The sequence below is a fragment of the Amphibalanus amphitrite genome, unplaced genomic scaffold, assembly GCF_019059575.1.
Source record: "Amphibalanus amphitrite isolate SeventyFive unplaced genomic scaffold, NRLGWU_Aamphi_draft 002086F_arrow, whole genome shotgun sequence".
Taxonomy (NCBI): Eukaryota; Metazoa; Arthropoda; class Thecostraca; order Balanomorpha; family Balanidae; genus Amphibalanus; species Amphibalanus amphitrite.
Genome location: NW_024883579.1, coordinates 1250 through 24612, shown reverse-complemented (window position 1 = coordinate 24612; position 23363 = coordinate 1250). Strand labels below are relative to the sequence as shown.

General features: G+C 45.8%; 1 protein-coding gene across 1 annotated transcript; it reads left to right on the top strand.

Annotated features, from left to right (window-relative positions):
- Positions 1 to 1970: 1970 nt before the first annotated feature.
- Positions 1971 to 22727, top strand: LOC122376286 (multiple PDZ domain protein-like). Its single transcript, XM_043356085.1, has 4 exons — positions 1971 to 1989; positions 2080 to 2189; positions 5805 to 5960; positions 22409 to 22727. The coding sequence occupies exons 1-4, from the start codon at positions 1971 to 1973 to the stop codon at positions 22634 to 22636; spliced, it is 513 nt and encodes a 170-aa protein (XP_043212020.1). The 3' UTR covers positions 22637 to 22727.
- The last annotated feature ends 636 nt before the right edge of the window (positions 22728 to 23363 follow it).

Here is a 23363-nt window from a genome sequence, read left to right as displayed (position 1 = left end):
CGATTCGGCTGATGAAGAAGAACACAACGACACCATTTTTGAAGCTCTAGCTTCATTGTCTGTCGCGTTATCTGCAAAAACGTAGTTTGACCCTAGTTGACCTTAAGTGGCATGACTGGCTTTGTCTATGATAACATGGTTATTTTCGAAATTTATCTTTGATCTAGGTGTAAACCAAACCTGCTCAGTACCTATTATCTCATGGAAAACAGTGGTTTAGTGGCATTGCTCTCGGTTGGGGGTAAGCTTGGCCACTCGCCCGGGGTTACCCCAATGTGCTAATTTTTATTTTAGAACAGCGATGTTCGAAAAAAATGTCATACTTAAGAAAGCCTGCCTCGTCACCTCTCACTACAAACACTTAAACGGTCCTTATATAACATTCGTATAAATATTAGGACTTTATGGTATAACACTAACAGTGCAACATATCTTACTTTTTAGCTAAAAACCCTTAAAATAAAAATATCATTTTTGCTCTATAACTTTAACAATATGCATTTTTTGTTAGCCTTAACTTTTTTTGCTGGCGTTACCTTAGCTGCCACGCTGAAAGGACAAACAGTTGAGCATTTTATTGTGAATAATTTAGCCGGAAACGGGGTGGCCGGGCTTCCCCCGCGCCCGGGCTTCCCCCGGCTTCCCCTAGTCCCTGGCGATCTGCCGGCCGGGGCCGTGTGCAGCCTGCTGCCTGCTGGATTTGACCAAGTGCTTTGATGTGATAGACCACTCAAAACTCCTCTCAAAATTATATCTTCATGGCATTGATACTTCTTGGTTCTCGGCTTATTTATCAAACCACACCCAGAGCGTCAGCTTCACTGACGCCCGGGGCAGAGTTCAGACCCCCACCCCGCTGCCCAACAGCATAGGCGTGTTTCAGGGATCATCTCTCGGTCCTTTGCTCTACTGCATTTTTGCGAACGATCTCAGCCTGGAATCTTGCTGGAGATGCTACAGTTATCCAATATGCGGACGACACCCAAATTCTTGTCAGCGGCAAAAAAATCTGAAATCAATCAAGTCTTTCTCCGCATGGAAAATGCTCTTTCTTCTCTTGACACCTGGTTTAGAGCCATGGGCTCAAAGTGAATGCCGCCAAAACACAATTGATGCTGTTGGGAAGCCCACAAAATCTGCGTACTTTAAACAACGTCACAGTTACCTATCGCGAACACGTTCTGAGACCCCAACCCGAGGCAAAAAACTTAGGGTTTGTATTTCGATCCTTCATTGAGCTGGGATCGCCATGTCTCCATCATTACTAGCCGCTGCTTTGGAGCTTTGACTGGTCTGTCGCATCTGTGGGGGCACCTGCCCATGGCTGTGCTCTCCGCGCTGATCTATGCCCTGGTCATCTCTCAGTTACGGCACTGCATCTCGGTTTATGGAAATTGCACAAAGAGTAACAATTCTCGGATTCAAAAAGTTATTAACTATCCCGCTAAAATGCTTTATGGCCGTAGAAAATACGACCATGTTTCAGATTTCCTCAAAAGACTGTGCTGGCTCAGCGCGGAGAGCATGGCCTCCTACCACACCTTATGCACACATCATAAAGTGCGCGGCGCTCTGGCGAGCCCGAGCAGCTGGCAGCTGGACTGGCCACTGTAACTGAGGCGCGCTCGGCAACACCTGCCGCGCGTGAGCGTACTACGCGGCAGGACAATCTACTGTCAGTGCCCCGGTCTAGGACTGAGATGGGCCGCCGCCGCTTTACCTGCCGAGGGTCAGCGTTATATAACGATCTGCCGCGCGACCTTGTCCAGCTGCCGGTGCCGCCGTTCGGTCTCCACCTCAAGCGTCATCTTAGCCATTTACCTCCAGACTGACGAACAGAGTGTCCGGGCATACATGTGGGTGTGTGCGTTTGTGAGTGTGTATGCTCACTCGAGTGTGCTTGGATATGTGTTTTTATGTTTTACATGTTTTTAAGACTTGACAAGAGATGGTAATAGCCATCATTAGCCATGGATTATCTCAATACAAGTATGAGTATGAGTATGAGCGGTGTTCAATAAGACGGTTCAATAAGTTCAATCCACCGACATCTGCTGAGCGTCATTTCACTTTCTTCAGGTCCCGGGTGCCGGGCTGCTTCAGTTGGGTCGGCGGCGTCTACACCAGACACGTCAACACATTCTAGATCTTCAAGCGGAAGCCACAACAACCACATCATCGTATCACACGTAAATATAAATTCCATCACATCTCGCTGCCGACTTGACGAGCTATCCTACTTTTCCTCTCTTCACGAGATCGACATACTGGGACTTTCTGAGACAAAGCTTGACGACACAGTACACCCTTCTCTTTACACCCTTGACAACTTTCATGACCCATTAACTAAACATAGGAATAGAAATGGGGGAGGGGTGGCTATGTACGTTCGCAGTAATATTCCGGTTAAACGACTCTTTCATCTCGAACATCACGACTATGAATGGATTTGGTGTCTGATAAAATTAGGTAAATTTAGTGTAATAGTGTGCACAGTATACCTTCCTCCGAATATGACCGCACCACAGCATACTAATTTCTTAGAAAACTTAAACGAATCCATAACCCTAGCTCAAGTCCACTCACCAGACAATATTGTTATTTTGGGAGATTTTAATGCTGGAAACACATATCTCAACTCAGACTTATTTAACCATAGCCCCGTAACACCATTTGAAATTACCCTACAGGATGAACTTTATTCACTCAACCTCAAGCAGCTCATTAATCAACCCACACGTTATGCAGACACCAGTGTTACCAATTTACGCGATCTTCTTATAGTATCAAACCCAGAAATGGTCCTTGACAGTGGTACACTTCCTCCTTTTTCAAAAATTGATCATTTACCAATATTTGCCTGTCTTAACATAAGTCGCCCCTCCAGCGTAACATATTCCATTAAACTATGGGACTACAGACATATGGACGCAGACAAACTGACACGACTTTTGATGGACACTGACTGGGACAGACTTTTGGACTGTGACTTGGACGACGCAGCATATAACTTGACTGACGCTCTATTAACTGCAGCCAAAGCAGCCATTCCAAGTCGGAAAATTACAATAAAATCTCACGACAAACCATGGCTTACCATTGAACTTAAACGAGAAATACGCAAGCGGAATAGGCTTTTCAACATAGCAAAAAGACGTAACACGGACGATGACTGGGAACGATGGAGACGACAGCGAAACAAGACCACAGAGACAAACCAAAGACTTAAAAATAGACACATACAAAACCAAATTGACAAGCTTCTTGACCATAAAAAGGACCCACGATCATATTACAAAATTTTAAACAGTATTATCGGAAAAAGGACTCATCGTAGCATGCCACCGCTTATAAATCAAGACGGCATACCAATCTCAGACGACTTTGACAAAGCGACAATCTTAAATGACCACTTTGCATCCCAGACTCGACTAGACACACACAACTTGCAAATGCCTGAAATCCCTATTCCTGTTCCCCCTATTCCTCCGCTAACGGATGTCCAAGTCACCGAGCCCGAAGTTCTCAAAATTCTAAATTCCTTAGACATCAACAAGGCAACAGGCCCGGACAAAATTCCTAACAAATTATTAAAAATGTGTGCACTTTTACTTGCTGAACCTCTGTCCAAACTCTTTAACAAATCACTTCAACTAGGAAGGTTCCCCTCACTTTGGAAAAAAGCCTGTGTCACTCCAATCTTCAAGCAAAAGGGATCTAGCTCAGATCCAACAAACTATCGTCCTATTAGTCTTCTTCCCAATCTCTCTAAAATTCTCGAAAAAATCGTTTTTTCCAAGATATATTCTCATTTGAATGGAAACAACTTACTTTCAGAAAAACAAAGTGGATATCGTCCGGGCCATAGCACACAAATTCAGCTCTTGTATCTAACTCACCAGCTATACTCTGCTCTAAACAAAAGTCAAAACTTTACAGCTATCTATCTTGACATCTCGAAATATTTTGATAAAATTTGGCATGATGGACTCCTTTTAAAATGCAAAATCGAGTGCAATATTTCCGGTTCTCTGCTAGCCTGGCTTAACTCTTACCTTACAGATCGCGAACAGGTTGTTCGTGTTGGAAACAGTCTATCATCATCCCAAAAAATACTATCCGGTTGCCCCCAGGGCTCGGTGCTTGGACCTCTTCTGGCCTTAATTTACCTCAACGATCTATCAAACAAGACCAAAAATGACGCTCTCTTTTACGCTGACGACACTTCACTTTACTCTTCCCATCCCCACGACAGTCAGGATCATAGACGCTCCTTGCAGAACGACCTGGACGAGATTAAACGATATGGGACTGACTGGGCCATCACCTTCAACGCTAAAAAGACACTACAACAGACATTTACAAACCGACGAGACAGCTGTCCTCCAGCACTCACATTTGACGGGCAGGACATACCGACCGTGACAAGTCATAAACATCTCGGACTGACACTCTCGACGGACCTTCACTTTCGCGCACACATCAATAACGTCATTCGGACAATTAACATTCTCCTAGGACCGATATATCCCGTGGCTAAGCTTCTTCCTAGACCAGTCTTGAACAACATTTACTCTACCTATATAACACCTCATTTCGACTATTGTGATATTGTTTACGACGGACATTTGACATCAACTGACGCCATCCGACTCCAGACGCTTCAGAACCGCTGTGCCAGACTTGTAACAGGGACGCTTTATCGAACACCAACTACCGCATTACTTACCGAACTAGGATGGGAACGACTTGAGACAAGACGATTAATTCATAAGCTTCTATTCTTTCACAGACTTTACTTCAATCATCCTCCTCTCCCTTCATACATTAAAGACATATTGACAGAAACCAGACAAGACGCCACGGGACTTAGACTTCGCAATGCTCAATCTCTTACTTTCCCCCCTACCAATCTCACTTCTTTCTATAGAGCCTTTTTCCCTTCGACAATAAGACTCTGGAATACTCTCCCAGACACATTGCGTAACACCTCATCCCGCTCCGCTTTTGCTCGTCAAGTCTGGCAGCGATTTGGGGCACCAGAGCCACCCACTTTCTTTTCTTTCGGCAACAAAACGCGTAACACACTACACACACGATTGAGAGTGGGCATGACGACTCTCAAGGCACACCTGTTCAATATACAGCACCCCAACACACCCAGCCCAGTATGTGCTTGCGGTTATCACGATGAGAACACAACTCACTTCATACTCTGGTGCCCACTTTACCATACACAAAGAGTAAAACTTATAAATGCAGTTCGAATCATCACTCCAAATTTTGACAATTTCTCAGCAAAATTAAAACTTGATACCCTTCTCTTTGCAAAAGACTTAAACAAGCATCAAGGCACACAAATCACCCATCACCTTCAGACATTTATTGTAGAGACAAATCGGTTTACCAATACAACATAACTGTTTAGTTAGTGCATTTAAGTACCATTGATATTAATGCAACACACTGCTTACATAACACTACACTACATTACAAAACACAAAACATGACACTATGACGCAAGCTGGCCCGATTGGAGTCGTCCGTCGCCTGGGGCCGGGTACTGTCTGCTTTTTTGGCTCGGCGGGTTTCGGGCGGGGTCGACGCTTTCTGATACTTTGGTTTGGTCATGTGTTCTTTGTTTAACTTAATTGGAGAGGCGCCTTTGATTTAAGCTTTTTGCTTTTGCGCCAATCCTCTATTGTTTTGTTCGTTGTTCTTGTTTACATATGGAAAAAATACAATGAACTGAACTGAACTGAACGGCCGAATGACGCGACTCTCCTCCCCCATCCCCGCTGCAGGGAGCCATTATCATCCATGAGGTGTACCCCGACAGCGCCGCCTCCAAGGATGGTCGCTTGAAGCCCGGTGACCAGCTGCTCGAAGTAAATAGCGAAAACTTCCAAGACGTCTCACACAACAAGGCTCTGGCGTTGCTGCGACAGACGCCGGCCAAGGTAAGGGCGAGCGGGTCGGGTCGGCAAGGTTTGCAACTTATTTCTGTCACTAGCCTTAGGCCAAAGTGTACGGGCGTTGCCAACGGGGTCGTTGGGGTCGCGACCTCCCCACTTTTGAAAACCGGGGGTGTCACCCCCCTGCACACACAGTTTTTGCGATGCTATGATTTTTTATACTATGTTCCATGCCAAGCTTGCGGTCGGATTTCCTTTGGCATTTTGCTCCTCCGTTCAATATTTTGCGTCTTTGAATGTAAGAGCTGCATATACAGAAATCACGCCAGGGCCTCCTCTAACATGTTAACTGGGGGGGGGGGCTGCTGCCCCCCCCCAGTGGAGCTGAAATCGCGTCACTGGGGGGGGGTACGCAGTTAAGCAAATCACTTAGAAAAACGAGGAAATTTCACTATAAGCTTACTCAACAAACAATCCAGACTATCTCCACGATCACCACGTTACTAATTTTAGTTTTCTTATATCGTTGCTTTCTTATCTACAGGTTTTTTTACAGATCCGCCTAGGATGAGCCGCGGAATGAGGTCAGACATTGCAGATTTTATAATCGAACGCTGACTGAAGCCCGAACGCGGCATCACTTTGAGAAGGAAACAGCCCGAACGGTAGCCCTGTATAGTCTCAATCAATCAAGCGCTTACGGTTCAACACGGAGAAGTATTATGTTGTTTTTTTTTTGGGGGGAGACGGTTTATTCTTGAAGAGGAAATTTTTCTACGGTCAAATAAGAGTGCGGCTGAGCTTTAGCACGTAAAAGTTTTCTCCCAGTGTTTGGGACTAGCAGCGATAAGCCCTCTCACTTATTGAGGGGTATGATAGACCCCACCCCTAGTTTTTTTGCAAATAACTCACATAAAAAGTTGCCCAGCGTGGCAAAAAATTTAGTAGTTTTTCTCGTGATTTCTTCAATTCTACACATTTCCTGAAAATGTAATTACCCTGTTCCCTGACCCTCATTCTCATTGATCTGTGGCCTGTTTCTTGAGTCATTTTCAGGCAAGTAGCTTTTTTAGGCAAGCGCCGACATTAGGAGGGTGAGCTGTTTTCATGCAGGTAGCTGTTGGTTTCTAGCGTTTGGGAAATCAATACCTAAGCCCTCACACTTTCTGCGGTCGCTTAGATTCCTTACGCACTGCTGAGCCGTTTAATACGTTTTAATAAAGGCATTTTGTTTCATTTTCGGAATGCCAGAAATTTTCGTCGTTTTCGGACGCTGCGGGGGATATTTACCCCAAATGTCACCCTGCCCGTGCCGGTCTGGATCCACCGGTATAGGGTCAAGTGCCAGGTGGCCTACTGTATCTTTATTTTTTTTTCAAAATAAAAATAAAAATCATGGCATCAGGGCTGTGACGAAAAATAAGTGGCCTAAGTCCGATGAAAAAACCGGATTTGGGGGTACTCTAGGTTTGGCTTCTGAGCCTCTGCCCCCCCCCCCTCCCAGTGAAAATTCCTTAGAGGAGGCCCTGAATCACGCACTGCTTTCAGCTAGGCACTTCGGCCGCAAGCTTGGAACGAAACAGAGTATAGCTATTATGTCAGTGAAGTGGCCTCCAGCATCAAAAGCACTCAGGACTCAAAAGCACTTTCTAGGACTGCATCAGATGATATCCCTGCCATCAGCTGTGAGCCGCGATGAGGTGTCAGCGCTGCCATTAGCAAACTGAAAAGTTCTCGAAGCTATTTAGTAGGGGAGAGTGGGGTAAGATGCCCAGGGTGGGAAAGACGCCCCATCACCTCTAGCGGCGAAACAAATAATCGAACCTGGAAATTAACGGTCTTAGCGTAAAGCGGAAGCCTGTCTTGTTAACTGCACACAAATTTGCGAAGCTCAGTTGGGCAATGGCTGGCTGGTGATTGCATGTTTTTTATTTGCTGCTTTCAAACAATATTTTGGTGTCAAAACATTGTAAATATCAAAGCAGGTAAATAATTTTTAGATCCCTTGCTATGGTCGTGATACATTAACATGCGTGTACTGTGTCCCGAACAGTTTGTTTCAGGGTGTAGCTTTATGGCTAACAAATTGTACTGATATAATGATACTTCGGTACCTTGGGGAAAGATGCCCCCTACCCTGATGGGGAAAGACGCCCCCTCCCTAAATCTGTAGGCTGTCCTTCAAGCAACCCGTCAAATCATTTATTACATACTTGTGATGAGAAAAAAATGTCGATCTGGGACTATTGAGAGTCCAGTACGGTCGGGTGCTCCCCCCATGCCGGTCTTTTTGGGCGGCATCTGACTCTGAGAGCCCTCACGACGGCCTCTGTGGGCCCCATTATTGGCTCCAAGGCCCCTCACGACCAGCGGCGTCACCACGGTTTCAGAACTTCTAGGGACACTTTTCCTGGGCGTCGCCACAAACCTTTGCTTGAGTCTGGTCGCTAATACCCAACTACCCCAAAATCTGCGTTCCTCGTTGGATTTCGGCCACTTAAGTTTCATTAACGAGGGAGAATCTATATTACTATTTGTTTGGGAAAAAACGAAGAAGTTACGCGGCAGTAGGCATATTTTTCAATCATGAAACGCGTGCCCACATCCAGTGGCGGTCGCAGGGGGGGGGGCATCAGGGCCATGCCCCCCCCAAAAGGCAAATCAGGGGGCCATCATATCATTTGCCCCCCCCAAACAACCGATGGGCCCCCATGGGCGTATGGGGCCCTGGCCCGTATTCGATTGTCACGAGGCTCGAGAAACCCACGCCAGCTCTTAACAGCTCCCATACCGGTGTTTGAGGGTCCTACACTGACCTCTGAGGGCCCTTCAGTGGCGGTCAAGCGCCCACATTGACCGCTGAGGACCCACGTTGACCTCTTAGGGCCCTCCACTGGCCTTTGCGGGCCCTTAAACCGGTCTCAGGGGCCCAACCGGCGGCTGAGGGCCTCACACAGGCTATGGTGGCCTCATTTCTGTCTCTAGATTAGCCTTTAATTGCCTCTGAGGGCCCCGCACTGTATTCTGAAGACCCGATATCGGCCACTAAGAGCCCGGATCGACATATGAGGGCCCCTCTTGGTCTTTGAGGGCCCTCAGCTGGTCTCTGGGGTCCAACGCCGGCCTATGCCGGTCTTTTAGGGCCACACACTGACCTCTAAGGGCCCCATGCTAGCCTGTAAGGACCCACATTAGCATCTGAGGCCCCCCGCACTGGATTCTGAAGACCCAATGTCAGCCTCCAAGGGCCCGCATCGGCCTCTGAGGGCCCATCTTGGCCTTTAAGGGCCCTCCGCTGGCCTCTGGGGTCCAACGCCAGCCCATGCCGGTCTTTTAGGGCCCCACACTGACCTCTGAGGGCCCTATGCTGGCTTGACACATAGTTATTAGCCTCTATGGGCCCCGCACTGGATTTTGAAGACCCGATGCCTGCCTCTAAGGGCCCGCATCGGCCTCTGAGGGCCCATCTTGGCCTTTGAGGGCCCTCTGCTGGCCTCTGGGGTTCAACGCCGGCCCATGCCAGTCTTTCAGGGCCCCATTCGGACCTCTGAGGGCCCATGCTGGGCTGTAAGGGCGCACATTAGCCTCTGAGGGCCCCGCACTGGATTCTGAACGCCCGATGCCGGCCTCTTAGGTCCCGCATCACCTTTGAGGGCCCATGTTTGGCCTTTGAGGCTGGCCTTTGGGGTCCAACGCCGACCCATGCCGGTCTTTTAGGGCCCCACGCTAACCTCTGAGGGCCCCATGCTGGCCTGTAAGGACCCACATTAGCATCTGAGTGCCCAAGTCGGTCTCTGATGGTCTCAAACTGCCCTTTGCAGGCCCTGTACTGGTCTCTGAGATCCCTAAACTGGCCTTTAAGGGCCCAATTAAAAACCGGCCTCTTAAGGTTCCACACCGGCCTCTGATGGTCCCATGTCTGTCTCTGGGACCCAAACTGACCCTATGTGCCTCTGAGGGCCCCGTACTGGCTTCTGAAGGATCGATGCCGGCTTTTGAGGACCCATACCGGTCTTTAAGGGCCTCATACAGACATCTGAGGCCCCACACTAGCCTCTGAGGTGCCCCAAACTGGCCTCTATATGCCCCCAACTGGGCAATGAGGTCTCTACACTGGCCACTGATGGCCCTATTATGTTCTATGGGGGCCCAAGACTTACCTTTGGGCGTCACGCACTTGCCTCTGAGGGCTCACATCAGCCTCTGGGGCCCCATCTGGGCCTTTGAGGCACTTCGCTGACCCTTGTGTCCAACGCCGGCCTCTGAGGGTCTGACACTGTACTCTAAGGACCACATTGCAGCCTCTATGCGATAGGTATCGCCGAAGCGTTATCGATGGGCCCATAAGTGTAGGAACCATGGCCTGGCCTGGGTGCAGTAGGTTCAGTAGCACCAACAATGATTCTCCAGTGGGTGCAGACAATGTATTCTGCACCCACAATAATCTGGAATAAAAACCCCTTTTCTCATCAACACTACTTTCGATGCAGCACGACAAATTCAGGATATTTTGCCCACTACTATTCATCTTTCGATGCATTTGCTACTGTGATGGTCTTCAAAACTTACATTTGTTCTCAAGTAAAAATAAGAAACGGATCACATATGATTGAACACATACCGATGACCCACTGTCAAGAGTTTTAGCACGATATCTTCGAAAATGGCTAAGTTAGCCGGTTTTACTTTTTGCGGTAGTCAATTCACAGTTGCGTGAATTATTGACATTACCAATGCTTCAAAATGAACTTACCTTTTCGACATGGGTACCAGTGGCGGCGCTTGGGTTAAAATTCAGGTGAGGCACTCGTATATGGACTTATAACTTTAGTATTGTATTGACTTTTGCCAGCACTCCACATACACCGGCGTGGCTATTCTGTGCCGATAGTCACAATATAAAAACAGGTAAAAGGCGGAATGGGTAAAACAGGCAAACATCAGGCACACGTGCACATCATAAAGCTTGCACTCCTATGCCCCCTCCCCCTCCCACTACATATCCCTATTACACTTAACCATCTTCACGGCACGTTTGAAAGAAATGGGGTCCAGCTCAACGATACTCACAGGCAGTTCATTTAAAAGTGATGTTGCGCGATATAAAAACGATCGCTGCCCGGCGGCCGTTCGCATAGCAGGAGGCCTCAAAAGGCGATCCTGACGCGTACTGCGCTCGGACTGCTGGCGCGAGTCACGAAACGTAGTGAACAGAGTAGAGATGTCCACAGGCTCGCCATTGGTGATCGCCTTATGGGCTACCGTCAAAGTCGACACCTCATACATTTGTAAGGGGGAGAGAAGTCTGAGGTCCTCTCGCGCGTGAGAAATGTGGTCGTATTTTCTTAAGCCAGTGATCACTCTCGTCGCAAAGTTGATAATGTTCAGAAGCCTCGCATCATTCTTTGAGGTTCCGCCGCCATAAACAGAAATACAGTATCTCACGCGCGAGAGGACAAGACCGTCAACAACAGCTCGCAGAACACCCCGTAGTAGGTACAACAATACCCGCAGAATATATTCATACTACTTTTGTATAGTAATAAAATATACATGACACCTTGGCCCACTTAACGTGACGATATGTCTTGCAATGATTGGGGCATTGCGGGGCATTGTGCATTGCTTACCGATGGAATTACTGATTGTCGTAACCGCGCCAAAAACGTACTAGATCTAAGTGAGCTGCCGATGTGCCATATCAAAAACGCCTAGGTTTTTAGTCTTTAGGCTGTGAGGCACTGTTTCACAGCCCAAGTTTTTCCAACGGAGGTCGCTGCTCCCTTTGGCACTTTCAACATTTTTTAAGAAAAAAAGTAAGGCATAATAAGACAAATCCCTGAACTATTTAATATAAAATTATTTTTCATTTCTAGCACGGTAAGACCTTACCAAAAATACTGAACATAATCTACAGTTTCATATTTAAAATCACAATAAATCGATCTTGGCTATTTTCGGCAAGGCTGTGCCTCACTTGATTCTCCCACACAAAAGCATTAGGCCACCAAATTGGCAACTATTATGTAGCATGGTAAACATCCAAGGTAGCAGCATTGCTGTGTCGATTCATGGAAGCTATATGGCCTAAGCCATGAATGAAATTAAGGAAGCAACACCCAATAAAAGCTTTTTTACCCAAAAGCTGGTGAGGCACTGCCTCAAGTGCCTCAATGGAAGAACCGCCACTGATGGGTACACCCTCAAAGCTGGCAATGAGCCTCCGTTCGGGTGCCGTTCCCTACCCCCCCCCCCGCTTCACCGGCCATGGCTCGATTTCTGCACCCATGCTCTACGCCCGTGGTACCCCTTTAACCCGGCAGGCGGTGGGCCTCCCGGCCACCTTCCGCGCGACATTTTTTTTGCCTCCCCAGTATCTCCGAAACTACTGGACGGATCCGGAACATTCAAACGGCGTTCGATAGACCTGTCAAAGTTGTCGAAGGAAACCAAATTTCATTGACCTCGGGGTCGCCGATGACGTCACAGGTCAGGTCAAAGATAAAATGTTTCACCGTTCACGGGGCTTCTAGCGAAAGCGCTACAACACCGAGTAAAACGCATTTTGTCGAAAATCAGCGATGAGGCGTCAGTTGTCTAGTACATATGTTGCTGTTAGAGGTCACTGGTCATACCAGGTCAGGTCACTGGTTAGGTCACCAAAGGTCACCAAGGGTCACCACATGAACCCAACTTTACTAAGGTTGTGCGATGCATGTTTTATGGCCAGTTTTTTCATTTCCAACTCAATGGTGTTGGCTATAAGACCATCAGGTACTGTTTAGGTCATTTTCTGGTGGAGGTCAGGTCAAAAAAAGGTCAAATTTCAAAGTTGATATTTTTGGATAAATGGGTATTGATTCGATGCAGCTCCTCACAGGGAGTCTAATAGTGGTCTTTGTTTTGCGCTACGAGGTCTAGAATTGCTAAAAATTGAGTTTGAAAATTTGACGTCATCAATTTTGAACAGTTTTTCGCTATAACTTGGCCAAAGAAAGAGGGATCGATCTCAAATTTGGTATGTAGATAGAAGGCGGTAGGGACTATCACAAATATTCCGTTTTTTTCGAAATTAAAAAAAGCTTTTTGGGTTTTTTGGCTATTATATTCAAAAAATTTATTTTAGTTTTTGGGGGTCAAAATCCAAAAAATTCGAAAAACCGAAATAGCAGTTTTGTAGCCCTCTTGATTCCACACCTTTTATGTTTGAATTATTTTTCTGTATCTCTAAAGCTGTAGGCCTGACAGCTCTTCTCGCGAAACCTTTTTTTGGGTCGAAAAAGACAAATGACGTCACTCTGACGTCATTAGCGGCCAACCTATCATAGCCTTTGGAAAATTTTTTGGTCACCATGTGCGCTAGCTACTCTCGGGAGGAAACTGAAAGTTTGGTGACGATCGGCGCAGCGGTTCTTGAGATATATCAAAAAAACTAAAGGGGGGGGGCAAAAAAATGCCCCCCTTCGCCTGGAATGTTAACCCGCGCCCTGCTGGGGGGGTGTTTGAACACCCCCACCCCCTTGTGGTTTTTCGCGAATATCTCAAAAACGGCGGCGCCGTTTTTGGTACACCTTATCATACATCAATTCTACACATGTTGTAAAAATTTCAGACCAAGGTCATTCAAGGTCAGGCCACCAGGTCACTTGAAGTGACCTCACCTCATAAAAGGTTTCAATGTCTGTCATAGCTACACCGAGTGACTGATCGCTTTGAAACTTTCAGCGATTGCTAAGAGCAATAGCATGTACAAAATGAATATCTCAGAATTTTGATGTCGATGACCTAAGGTCAGGTCAATTTTGCGACCTCCCCATTATAAGGGAATGGGAGAAAATTGAAATGCGCCTCTTTTGGACGAAAGACATTATAAACACTCCCAAACACCGAATTACAAGTGGTTTAGACACACTGAACATGAAAATGGTGTCCGTGACCCTTGTATATGCCCTGAGGTCATCTTAGGTCACGAATGGTATCTAACAGTTTTTCGCAAATAACTTTTGATAGAGGCATGCTAGAGCAATGAAAACGCCTTAGCTGTGTTCAGCTAGACGATACGGATCGACTGATATGCAACATGACCCTTTCCGGTCAGATCATGACCTTGACCTGAGGTCAAATTTTCAAGTTGATATTTCAAGGTGAAGTTATAGTTCATTCGATGCGTCTTGACGAGAGGAACACGATGCCGGTGAAAGTAAGCTCGTACAAGGCTTGGGTAAAAAGTTATTGCAGAAAAACTGTCCGAAAAAAATCGGTTATTTTTGCAGTTTTTGCCCCCTGCAGGCAAAACCGTTGACGTTAGGTCAAATCTGAGAGGATTACTCAGAAAGGGCGTTAATAGGGCTATCGAATGCGCTTTTCCGCGGCGCTGTAGCTCTATTGGTTCCCGAGTTATGCGTTGGCGTCTTGGAAATTGTCGACATTCGACCTGGAAATCGGCGAAATTTTGCCTTCAATGACCTCTGGTAACACCTGACCAAAAAATTGACTGAAGTGATTTCGTCATTATTTTTGACGCTCTTTCGAACGCCGCCTTCCGCGTATCGCTACGTGGCCCAGGAGCCGAGTTACAAGGGGGGGGGGGGGGTGTTCAAACACCCCCCAGCAGGGCGTGGAAATCCAGGACCCCCAGCCGGGCGCGGGTTAAAGGTACTATCCCACCTTCTAAAATGTTGTTAAAACCAGTTAAATTGCGCCCGACTTTATAGATTGGATGACCAGGAACACGGTTCTGGCATTTATTTTTCATTAAACATCTTAGGCTTCCCATATTCCAAACACAAACTTTCAAATATGTGACGTCACAGCCCAAAATTACCTCCTTCCCCAGGCCACATTACTGTCATAAAGCTGATTCTTTTTACTCTGTAGGCACCACAACAAAGTTCAGACCAAGTTTTAAGCGATTTTTCAACGAACAAACCCATTTAAATCAGAATGACTAAACGAGGTGACGTCACACTAACGGTCACTCCATGTTGAAGATAGGGCCTTGCACAAGGCCCATTTTCAAATGAAGGGAACGAATTTCTTCAACACCAAGAGGCCGCGGGGGTTGCAACCTAGATAGATAGTGGTTTCTGAACCTCGCCGTAAACTTGGCTATCTCAACTCAAACCCCATGTTAAAGGTGGGATAGTCCCTTTAAGCTAGCACCGGGCCCCCGGTCAGTGCACGGGCCCCTGTGCCAAGCTGCCCCCCCCCCAAACGCCAAGTCTGCGACCGCACCTGCCCACATCCTTCTGCCTATGCAGTATCCGGGCATAGGGAGAATCTATTTTCATTGACCTCGAGGTCACCGATGACGTCACAGGTCAGGTCAAAGTAAAAATTATGGGCATTTTTGCTTGTACACAATTTAGGCTCTGACCGCCGGCTGACAAGTCCGATCAAGCTCATTTTTGGTTTACGCACTCCTTGATATATACCTTAGATACCCTGAAAGTACCGAACTTTTACTTCGAATTTTTCAGGTCAAAGTCAGGTCATCCTAGGTCACGAAAATTGTATATCATGGATCGGTCACGTGACGCATGTTTCATGGTCCATTTTACTCATAGATTTCGAAAACAATGTCGTCTGTGTCATTTGAGGTCATTTTATGCTGAATTTACCGGAGGTCAGGTCTTCAGGTCAGAAAAGGTCAAATTTCGAAAATGAAATTTTTCAACAAAAAAAGGTGCCTATCACATGCGTTTTGCGCTCAGGAACACGATAGTGCCATTTATATTGCTGTACGATGTCAGAAACGTACTGAAAAATGGTTTTGAAATATTGATAATGTCAGAATTTTGACAATAATGCAAATAACTTGCCTATTTTTTAAGGCATTGGGCTAAAACTTGCTAGAGTAGTTAATCAGTGTGTGTTCTATCACATATATTCCGGTTGTTGCGAAAAATCAGGAACTTTTCGAAAAAATCAAAAAATATTTTTTTTGTAATTGTAAAAATATATTTTTCAAAATGCTCAAAATTTCGAAAAATCGAGATAGTGGTTTGATAGATGCGTGTATTTGTAGTCCACTGATGCAAAGAAATTGGATATAGCTTTAAAACTAAGCTACTGAGAGCGTTTGACGTAATTCAATATTTTGCATCAAAATCGGCCGACATGACGTCACTCTGACGCCATTTCCGGCCAAACTTTGGTAGCTAGAAAGTTGAAATTTTAATACAAGGTTTCAAATTGATCCCGCTGAGGGTGTTGCAAGTTTCGTGTTGATCCGTCAAACAGTTTAGAAGATATTGCCGAAAAAACGAAAAAAATCATTATTATTGTTGCTAAATACATTGAGTACTTCTCGTTTAGCAAGCGGCGCCAAGTGCGTAGCACTTTTGCGCCAATTGCCTACTTGATTTGTTATATTCATCTGTTTGTTATTGAATAAATGGTCTCTCTCTCTCTCTCTCTCTCTCTCTCTCTCTCTCTCTCTCTCTCTCTCTCTCTCTCTCTCTCTCTCTCTCTCTCTCTCTCTCATTCTCTCTTTCACTCTCCCTCTCCTTCCCTCTGTCTTCACAGTTCCGTAACGTGCTTGTAGTGGAACAGTTAATGGAGCTATTGAGTTTTCCTGGCATTATTGGTGCGCTTTGTTTGGTTAAATTTACCTATGATGCGTAGGCACTGAACGTTTACCGAGATATGGGAGTGCAAATTGGCACAATTCAGACTTAAAACAAAATTAGTCAGTCACGACAGCTTGTTGCTTTTATGCATTTTGGGCCTTGGGAATCTTAACTGCTAAATGATATGCCGACAAACTGACGGGCGAGCGTGATAGTCGGTACGCGGCGGTGATGAAGTTTAACGGAAGCTACATGAAGACTAGTTGAAAGCATCACGACCAGAACCAAAGAAAACAGGAAGAAAATCACGGTATCACGACACACAAACCAGCATCGACACCAACCCTTAATATCAATAGGAAACGCCGCGTAGAGCTTGAAACAGACTCTTTCCGCAGTCAGGAAATCGCATGCGAGAGCCTATTCAAATACATGGAAGCACGCTCGCATCAATCGCACGCACCTCCCGCAAGCGATTGATGCGAGAAGAATTACAATGTATTTGAATAGGCTCTCGCATGCGATTTCCTGAACGCGGAAAGAGTCTGTTTCAGCCTTAACACTCCCACATTTATGTTTTTCGGTCCCAACATGGGAACGAAAATACGTTCCCAAACCCAAAAAACGGCACGCTTGACTATAGCTCTGCCTACTGAAATGATGGTCTCAACAAGCCTACAGTTATTTCTCAATTCGCCTTCAACGGTGTTACAGGCCAAAAATACGCTGAAATTATTTGTGTTTGTATGTCTGTGTGTGTCTGTGTGTATACTGATGTGTGCACCGATTGGTTTGTGTGTCCCTATTACATGAAATCATGAACTGAGAAGCTTTTACCAAAAATGCAGTAAATACAACTTCACGAAAAGTAAATTCAGCTAGCCTAAAATGCAATGTTTTTAGATGACCTAGGTTGACCTTACCCTGACATCTGTACATCGTCGAATAACATGTTCCATGGTAGATGAGAGGTAAGACTAGCAAAAAAAAAAAAAAACGACATCAAGGTGTCAAAAGCTCACAAGACCCATTGCCAATGCAAGATATTGGGTATTGGTCATTTGGGTCATGACATGACCTGAAGAACAAGTTCATATATCCGCCAAACAAAAAAAAAACACAGAAACTTGAAATATTCAGTGGACGTTGAGAAAGGATAGAGAAGCAGCTATACGAAAAATCAGGCTTCTGGTTTGAAAAATGTTTAGTGCAGAGCAGAAAAACTACCTAGGGGGATGACACCCCCCCCCCCTCCATGTGCGGGCGAGGGTCAACGGCGGCACTATCACACTGAGTTGCCGTATCATCACTTTTAACCCGCGCCTCGTTGTGGTCTGCCGAGTGACACGCCCCGTTGGGGGGGAGGGGACTTTGGCCCCCTAAGAGCTCGAGAACCACGCAGCATAAGGACAAGCAGCAAACGGTGTTGGATATCCCCAACGGGGACTACCTTGTTAGCCAATTTCATTGAGTTCGGTCAAACTGATGATGTCACAGTTCAGGTTAAACGTCGACTTTTCACCGTTTACAGGCATTTCAAGAAATGTGTTGTAAAATAGAGTAAAATTCATTTCATTGAAAATCATCGATGGAGAATTGTTCATTAACCCGCGCCCGGCTGGGGGTCCTGGATTTCCACGCCCTGCTGGGGGGGGGGGGGGGTCTGAACAGCCCCCCCCCTTCTAACTCGGCTCCTGGGCCACGTAGCGATACGCGGAAGGCGGCGTTTGAAAGAGCGTCAAAAATAATGACGAAATCACTTCAGTCAATTTTTTGGTCAGGTCAAAGGTCAGGTCACCAGAGGTCATTGAAGGCAAAATTTCGCCGATTTCCAGGTCGAATGTCGACAATTTCCAAGATGCCAACGCATAACTCGGGAACCAATAGAGCTACAGCGCCGCGGAAAAGCGCATTCGATAGCCCTATTAACGTTCTTACTGATTAATTCTCTCAGATTTGACCTAACGTCAACGGTTTTGCCTGCAGGGGGCAAAAACTGCAAAAATAGCCGATTTTTTCGGAAACAGTTTTTCTGCAATAACTTTTGACCCAAGCCTTGCACGAGCTTACTTTTGCCGGCATCGTGTTCCTCTCGTCAAGACGCATCAAATGAACTATAACTTGACCTTGAAAGGTCAACTTGAAAATTTGACCTCAGGTCAAGGTCATGACCTGACCTGAAAGGGTCATGTTGCATATCAGTCGATCCGTATCGTCGAGCTGAACACATCTAATGCGTTTTCATCGCTCTAGCATGCCTCAATCAAAAGTTATTTGCGAAAAACTGTTAGATACCATTCGTGACCTAAGATGACCTCAGGGCATAAACAGGGGTCACGGACACCATTTTCATGTTCAGTATGTCTAAACCACTTGTAATTCAGTGTTTGGGAGTGTTTATAATGCCTTTCGTCCAAAAGAGGCGCATTTCAATTTTCTCCCATTGACTTATAATGGGGAGGTCGCAAAATTGATCTGACCTTAGGTCATCGATATCAAAATTCTGAGATATAAATTTTGTACGTGCTATTGCTCTTAGCAATCGTTGAAAGTTTCAAAGCAATCGGTCACTCGGTGTTGCTATGACAGACATTGAAACTTTTTTTTGAGGTGAGGTCACTTCAAGTGGCCTGGTGACCTGACCTTGAATGACCTTGGTCTGAAATTTTCACAACATGTGTAGAATTGATGTATGATAAGGTGTACCAAAAACAGCGGCGTTCGCGAAAAACCATAAGGGGGTGTTCAAACACCCCCCCCCCCCAGCAGGGCGCGGATTAAGCACATATTTTTCTATTTGAGGTCACTGATACCAGGTCAGGTCATAGTGGTCAGGTCACTGAGGGTCAAAAGAAAATATGTAATGCATATTTTATGGTCCATTTTACATGACAAATGCGATTATGTCGGTCAGGCAGCCTTTGGGACCAATTTAGGTTATGTTCTGGTGAAGGTCAGGTCAAGGTCAGGTCAAATGAGGTTAACTTTGAAACTTGATATTTTTGGATAAAATGGGCATCGATTCGATGCAGCTCGTGACGGGGAGTCTAATGATGTTCTTTGTTTTGCTCTACGTGTTCTAGAATTGCTAAAAATGGAGTTCAAAAATTTGACGGCCTCAATTTTAAAGTTTTTTCGCTCTAACTTGGCCAAAAAGGAGGTATCGATATGAAATTAGGCATGTAGATAGACGAGCGTAGATATTATCATAAATATTGTTTTTTTTTAAATTCGGTTATTTTTTTTTTGCTATTTTATGAAAAAGATCGATTTATTTTTATTTTGGGGGATCAAAATCACGACATTTTGAAAGCCTGAGATAGCAATTTTGTAGCGCCGTCTTTTTCCCACACGACCACATAAAGAACTCTGGAATAGCTTGTTAACTCTAGCTTTTGTGAGCGTTTCAAGATTTCATGTTTTTTGCTCATTTTCGCTCGAACATGACCTCAATAACTCCTCACCTAAGGTGACCTAAGACTGGAAATTTTGTGTGTTGTCAAATTGATGCCTGGAAAGGTACTAAAAATTTAGCAGCGCTTCGCGCCGCCGTTTTCTTGCTATTCAGGAAAACCCACAGGGGGGAGGGGCATATTGGCCCCCCAACGGGGCGGGGATTAATTAATGGACGGCTGCTTCACATTAACCCGCGCGGGGCTGGGGTCTCCAGCCGAACGCGCGGGGCTGCGGGTGGGTAAATTTTACCCCCCCCCCCCTGTTATCTCCCGAACTAATGGTCCGATGTGGAAAATTCCAACACCAATCGAAAGACCTCATCACGAACAACTAAAAACATGTACTTAATTTAAAGTTTGAGCCTTGAGGTCAAGGTCAAGGTCAGGTCAAGGGTACAAATTGCAAGTTTCTACATTATCGGCCTTGCACCGTAGTTGCCGAAGAATGGACTGAGACTGATTGCCCAAAACATGTTCTTAGGCTACCAAGACAATATTCGCTGCATACAATATCATTCAGAGGTCAAGGTCAAGGTCAGGTCAGGTCAAGTCAGGTCACCAAAAACAAAATATAGAAAAGGACATGTGCGACACATGTTTTATGGGTCATTTTATTCATAGAATTCAATAGGCACACTCAATAGGTGATATGGACCACATCTGGATGAATTTCAGGTCGAGGTCAGGTCCAGGTCAGGTCAAGTGAGGTCAAATTTTGAAGTTGGCTGTTAAGGCCTAAAAAGGTGTCTATCTGATGCAGTTTTTCACGGCAAATCGAATGGTGCTATTTTTGTTTCCGTACGAGGTCTAGAACTTCCAAAAAATTCACTTTTCAAAATTTTTGTGTGTCGTGACGTCATGAAATTTTTAATAACTCCCACATTTTTGAACCGATTCTTCTAAAAATTGGTATGTAGGTGCACATAGACCACATCTCTGACATATATTCCGGTTTTTTCGATACACTCAAAATTTTGGATTTTATAATTATTTTCCCAAAAAAAGTCAGTTTTTTTTTAAATTGGCCAAAATCCAAAATTTTCAAAAAACCGAGATAGCCATTTGATAGACAAAGTAGAATTACGTATAATTTTTTTGTTACGTCCTGATTCCTTTAAAAATGAAGATGTTAGCGGCGTTTAAAATTTTGCCGTTTTTGAGGCGAAAATGGCGAACATGACGTCACTAAAACGTCAATTTCTCAAAAATGTTGCGACGGATTTCGCCCAAATTTTCAGGGAACGTGTCAAATTGATGTAAGAAAAGGTACTGAAAGTTTGGCGGTGCTGCGTGCCGCCGTTTTTGAGTTATTGCAAAAATTCGCGAGGGTGGGTAAAATTTACCCCCCCCCCAACCCCGCGCACTGACGGGAGGGGGCGGTTAACCGCTCCCCGCCCTGAGCTTTTCGCGAATAGCGGGAAAATCGCGGCGCGTAGCGCAGCGAAATTTGACATGACCTTTCCCTCATCAATTTTACACATGGTGTGCCAATTTGAACCTTTTACCTCTCTAGGTCAGGTCACCAGGTCACTTCGAATGACCCAACCTTAAATCACTTTTTGCACTGTCACCGTGTCAGAGCTGCAGTAGATGGCGGAGGCCTTTGAAAGTCGCAGGATGTAATGAAGTCATGGATGGCTGCAATTTGTTTATCTCGGAATTTTGATATCGATGACCTAAGGTCAGGTCAATTTCTTGACCTTCCCTTTATAAGTCAATGGGGGAAAAATCAACGCGGATCCTATAAGATTTCCCATCATATGGGCAAAAAAATGTTTCCCCCTAAAACGCGTCAAAATGGCCCATTATGCCATGAATGACTTCATATACGACCAACCTTGAGTACCTTGAGGCTTTTTCTGCCCTTGGGCAGCTGTAAGGTCATGTGACGTCATCAAGGGTCACCAAAGGTTTTTTTGCTAATAACTCTTTACAGGAACAAGATACAGCCGAGCGGGTGGTCTCTTTGTGTTCAGCTCGTCAAGGCGCATCGAATGGTATGCATGATAACCTTGAGGTCACGTGACCTGAGGTCAACCTTCGACCTAGACCTTTCGAGGTTAACACATATATGGTTCGATGCGGATTGATGAGGGGATCACGATGGTGTCATTAGGTTTTTCCTAGCCTGCTACTTCGAAAGTTATTCGAAAAAAACTTCATTTCTAGCTACCATTTTGACTTTTTTGACCCCTGTGACGTCATCTTTGACCTGACCTGAAAATGACCTTAGTAAAAATTGTAGATCTTGTCCCTGCGTAGGGACATCCTACGCAGATCCCCCATGCTGTTAACCGCTTGTCGCTATCTTGCTTCGTTTTTCAGATCTCAGGGGGGGGGGGCGGTCAACTGCCTCCTCCCCCCGTTGGTTCTAAGTTGGCGTAGACCCCCGTTCTCCGTCGGCAAGTGCCGACCCAGTTAAATACGTCCTGCGGCTGTACCATTGACCAGACTGGGCCATGGTCAGGTGCGGATGCTGGTGTACCGGGAAGAGGGCGCCGCCAAAGAGGAGGACGTGTTCGAGAAGATGGACGTTCAGATGGTGAAAAGGCCTGGCAAGGGGCTGGGTCTGAGCATCGTCGGCAGAAAAAAACAGTCCAGGCGTCTTCATCTCGGATGTGGTGAGTCATGGGGGGGGGGGGTAGTTGATATTCCTACTGCCTACATCGTTACGGTACAAACTCCATACCTATAGAAGCGGACATTGGGATTCAGATTGTTATTATGAGTAACAATGTCAGCTTGTCCATAGCTGGCGGTGTCTTTGGCCAGTCGTCTTCTCCCAGTGTCAAGAACTGGGGTCCGACCAGCCACCTCTCGTCCTGGACGCCTCTGGAGGCATCGTCCGCTGGGTTTTCTTCACCCCTCACAAACCTCCAGTTCTCTTTTTTTTTCTTTTTTTAATATCTTTATTTATTTCACATCTTTACGATTCAAAACAAATAAACGACAGACTAGGAAAGAAACAAACAACACACATCACCAGTCAGGCAGCGCCACAAGTAATGAGCAGTGGAGTGGCGGCAGGTGGCGCCGCTCGTCTCCAGTTCTCTGTCTCAGATCCATCGTTAATGACTGCTAACCTATTGCTGACAAACGTATGAAATTGTAGCACGCGGCCGGGGGTATCCAGGGCGTCGCAAGTCCATCTACGAAACGTCGCAAGTTAAGACACATGTCCCGTCGCAAGTTGTGTCGTAGCGAAAAAGGAGGGATGTTGAGGAAAGTGGAGTTTGTCGGAAGATACGACAGAACGTAGCTACGAAGAAGCTTGAATACCCGCTTTACTCGAGAATTTAAAAGGCTACACGATCAGCTGATCCGTCAGTAAGGTCGAAAACTCTATCACGCATTAACCCGCGCCCTGCTGGGGGTCCTGGATTTCCACGCCCTGCTGGGGGGGGGGGGTTTGAACACCCCCC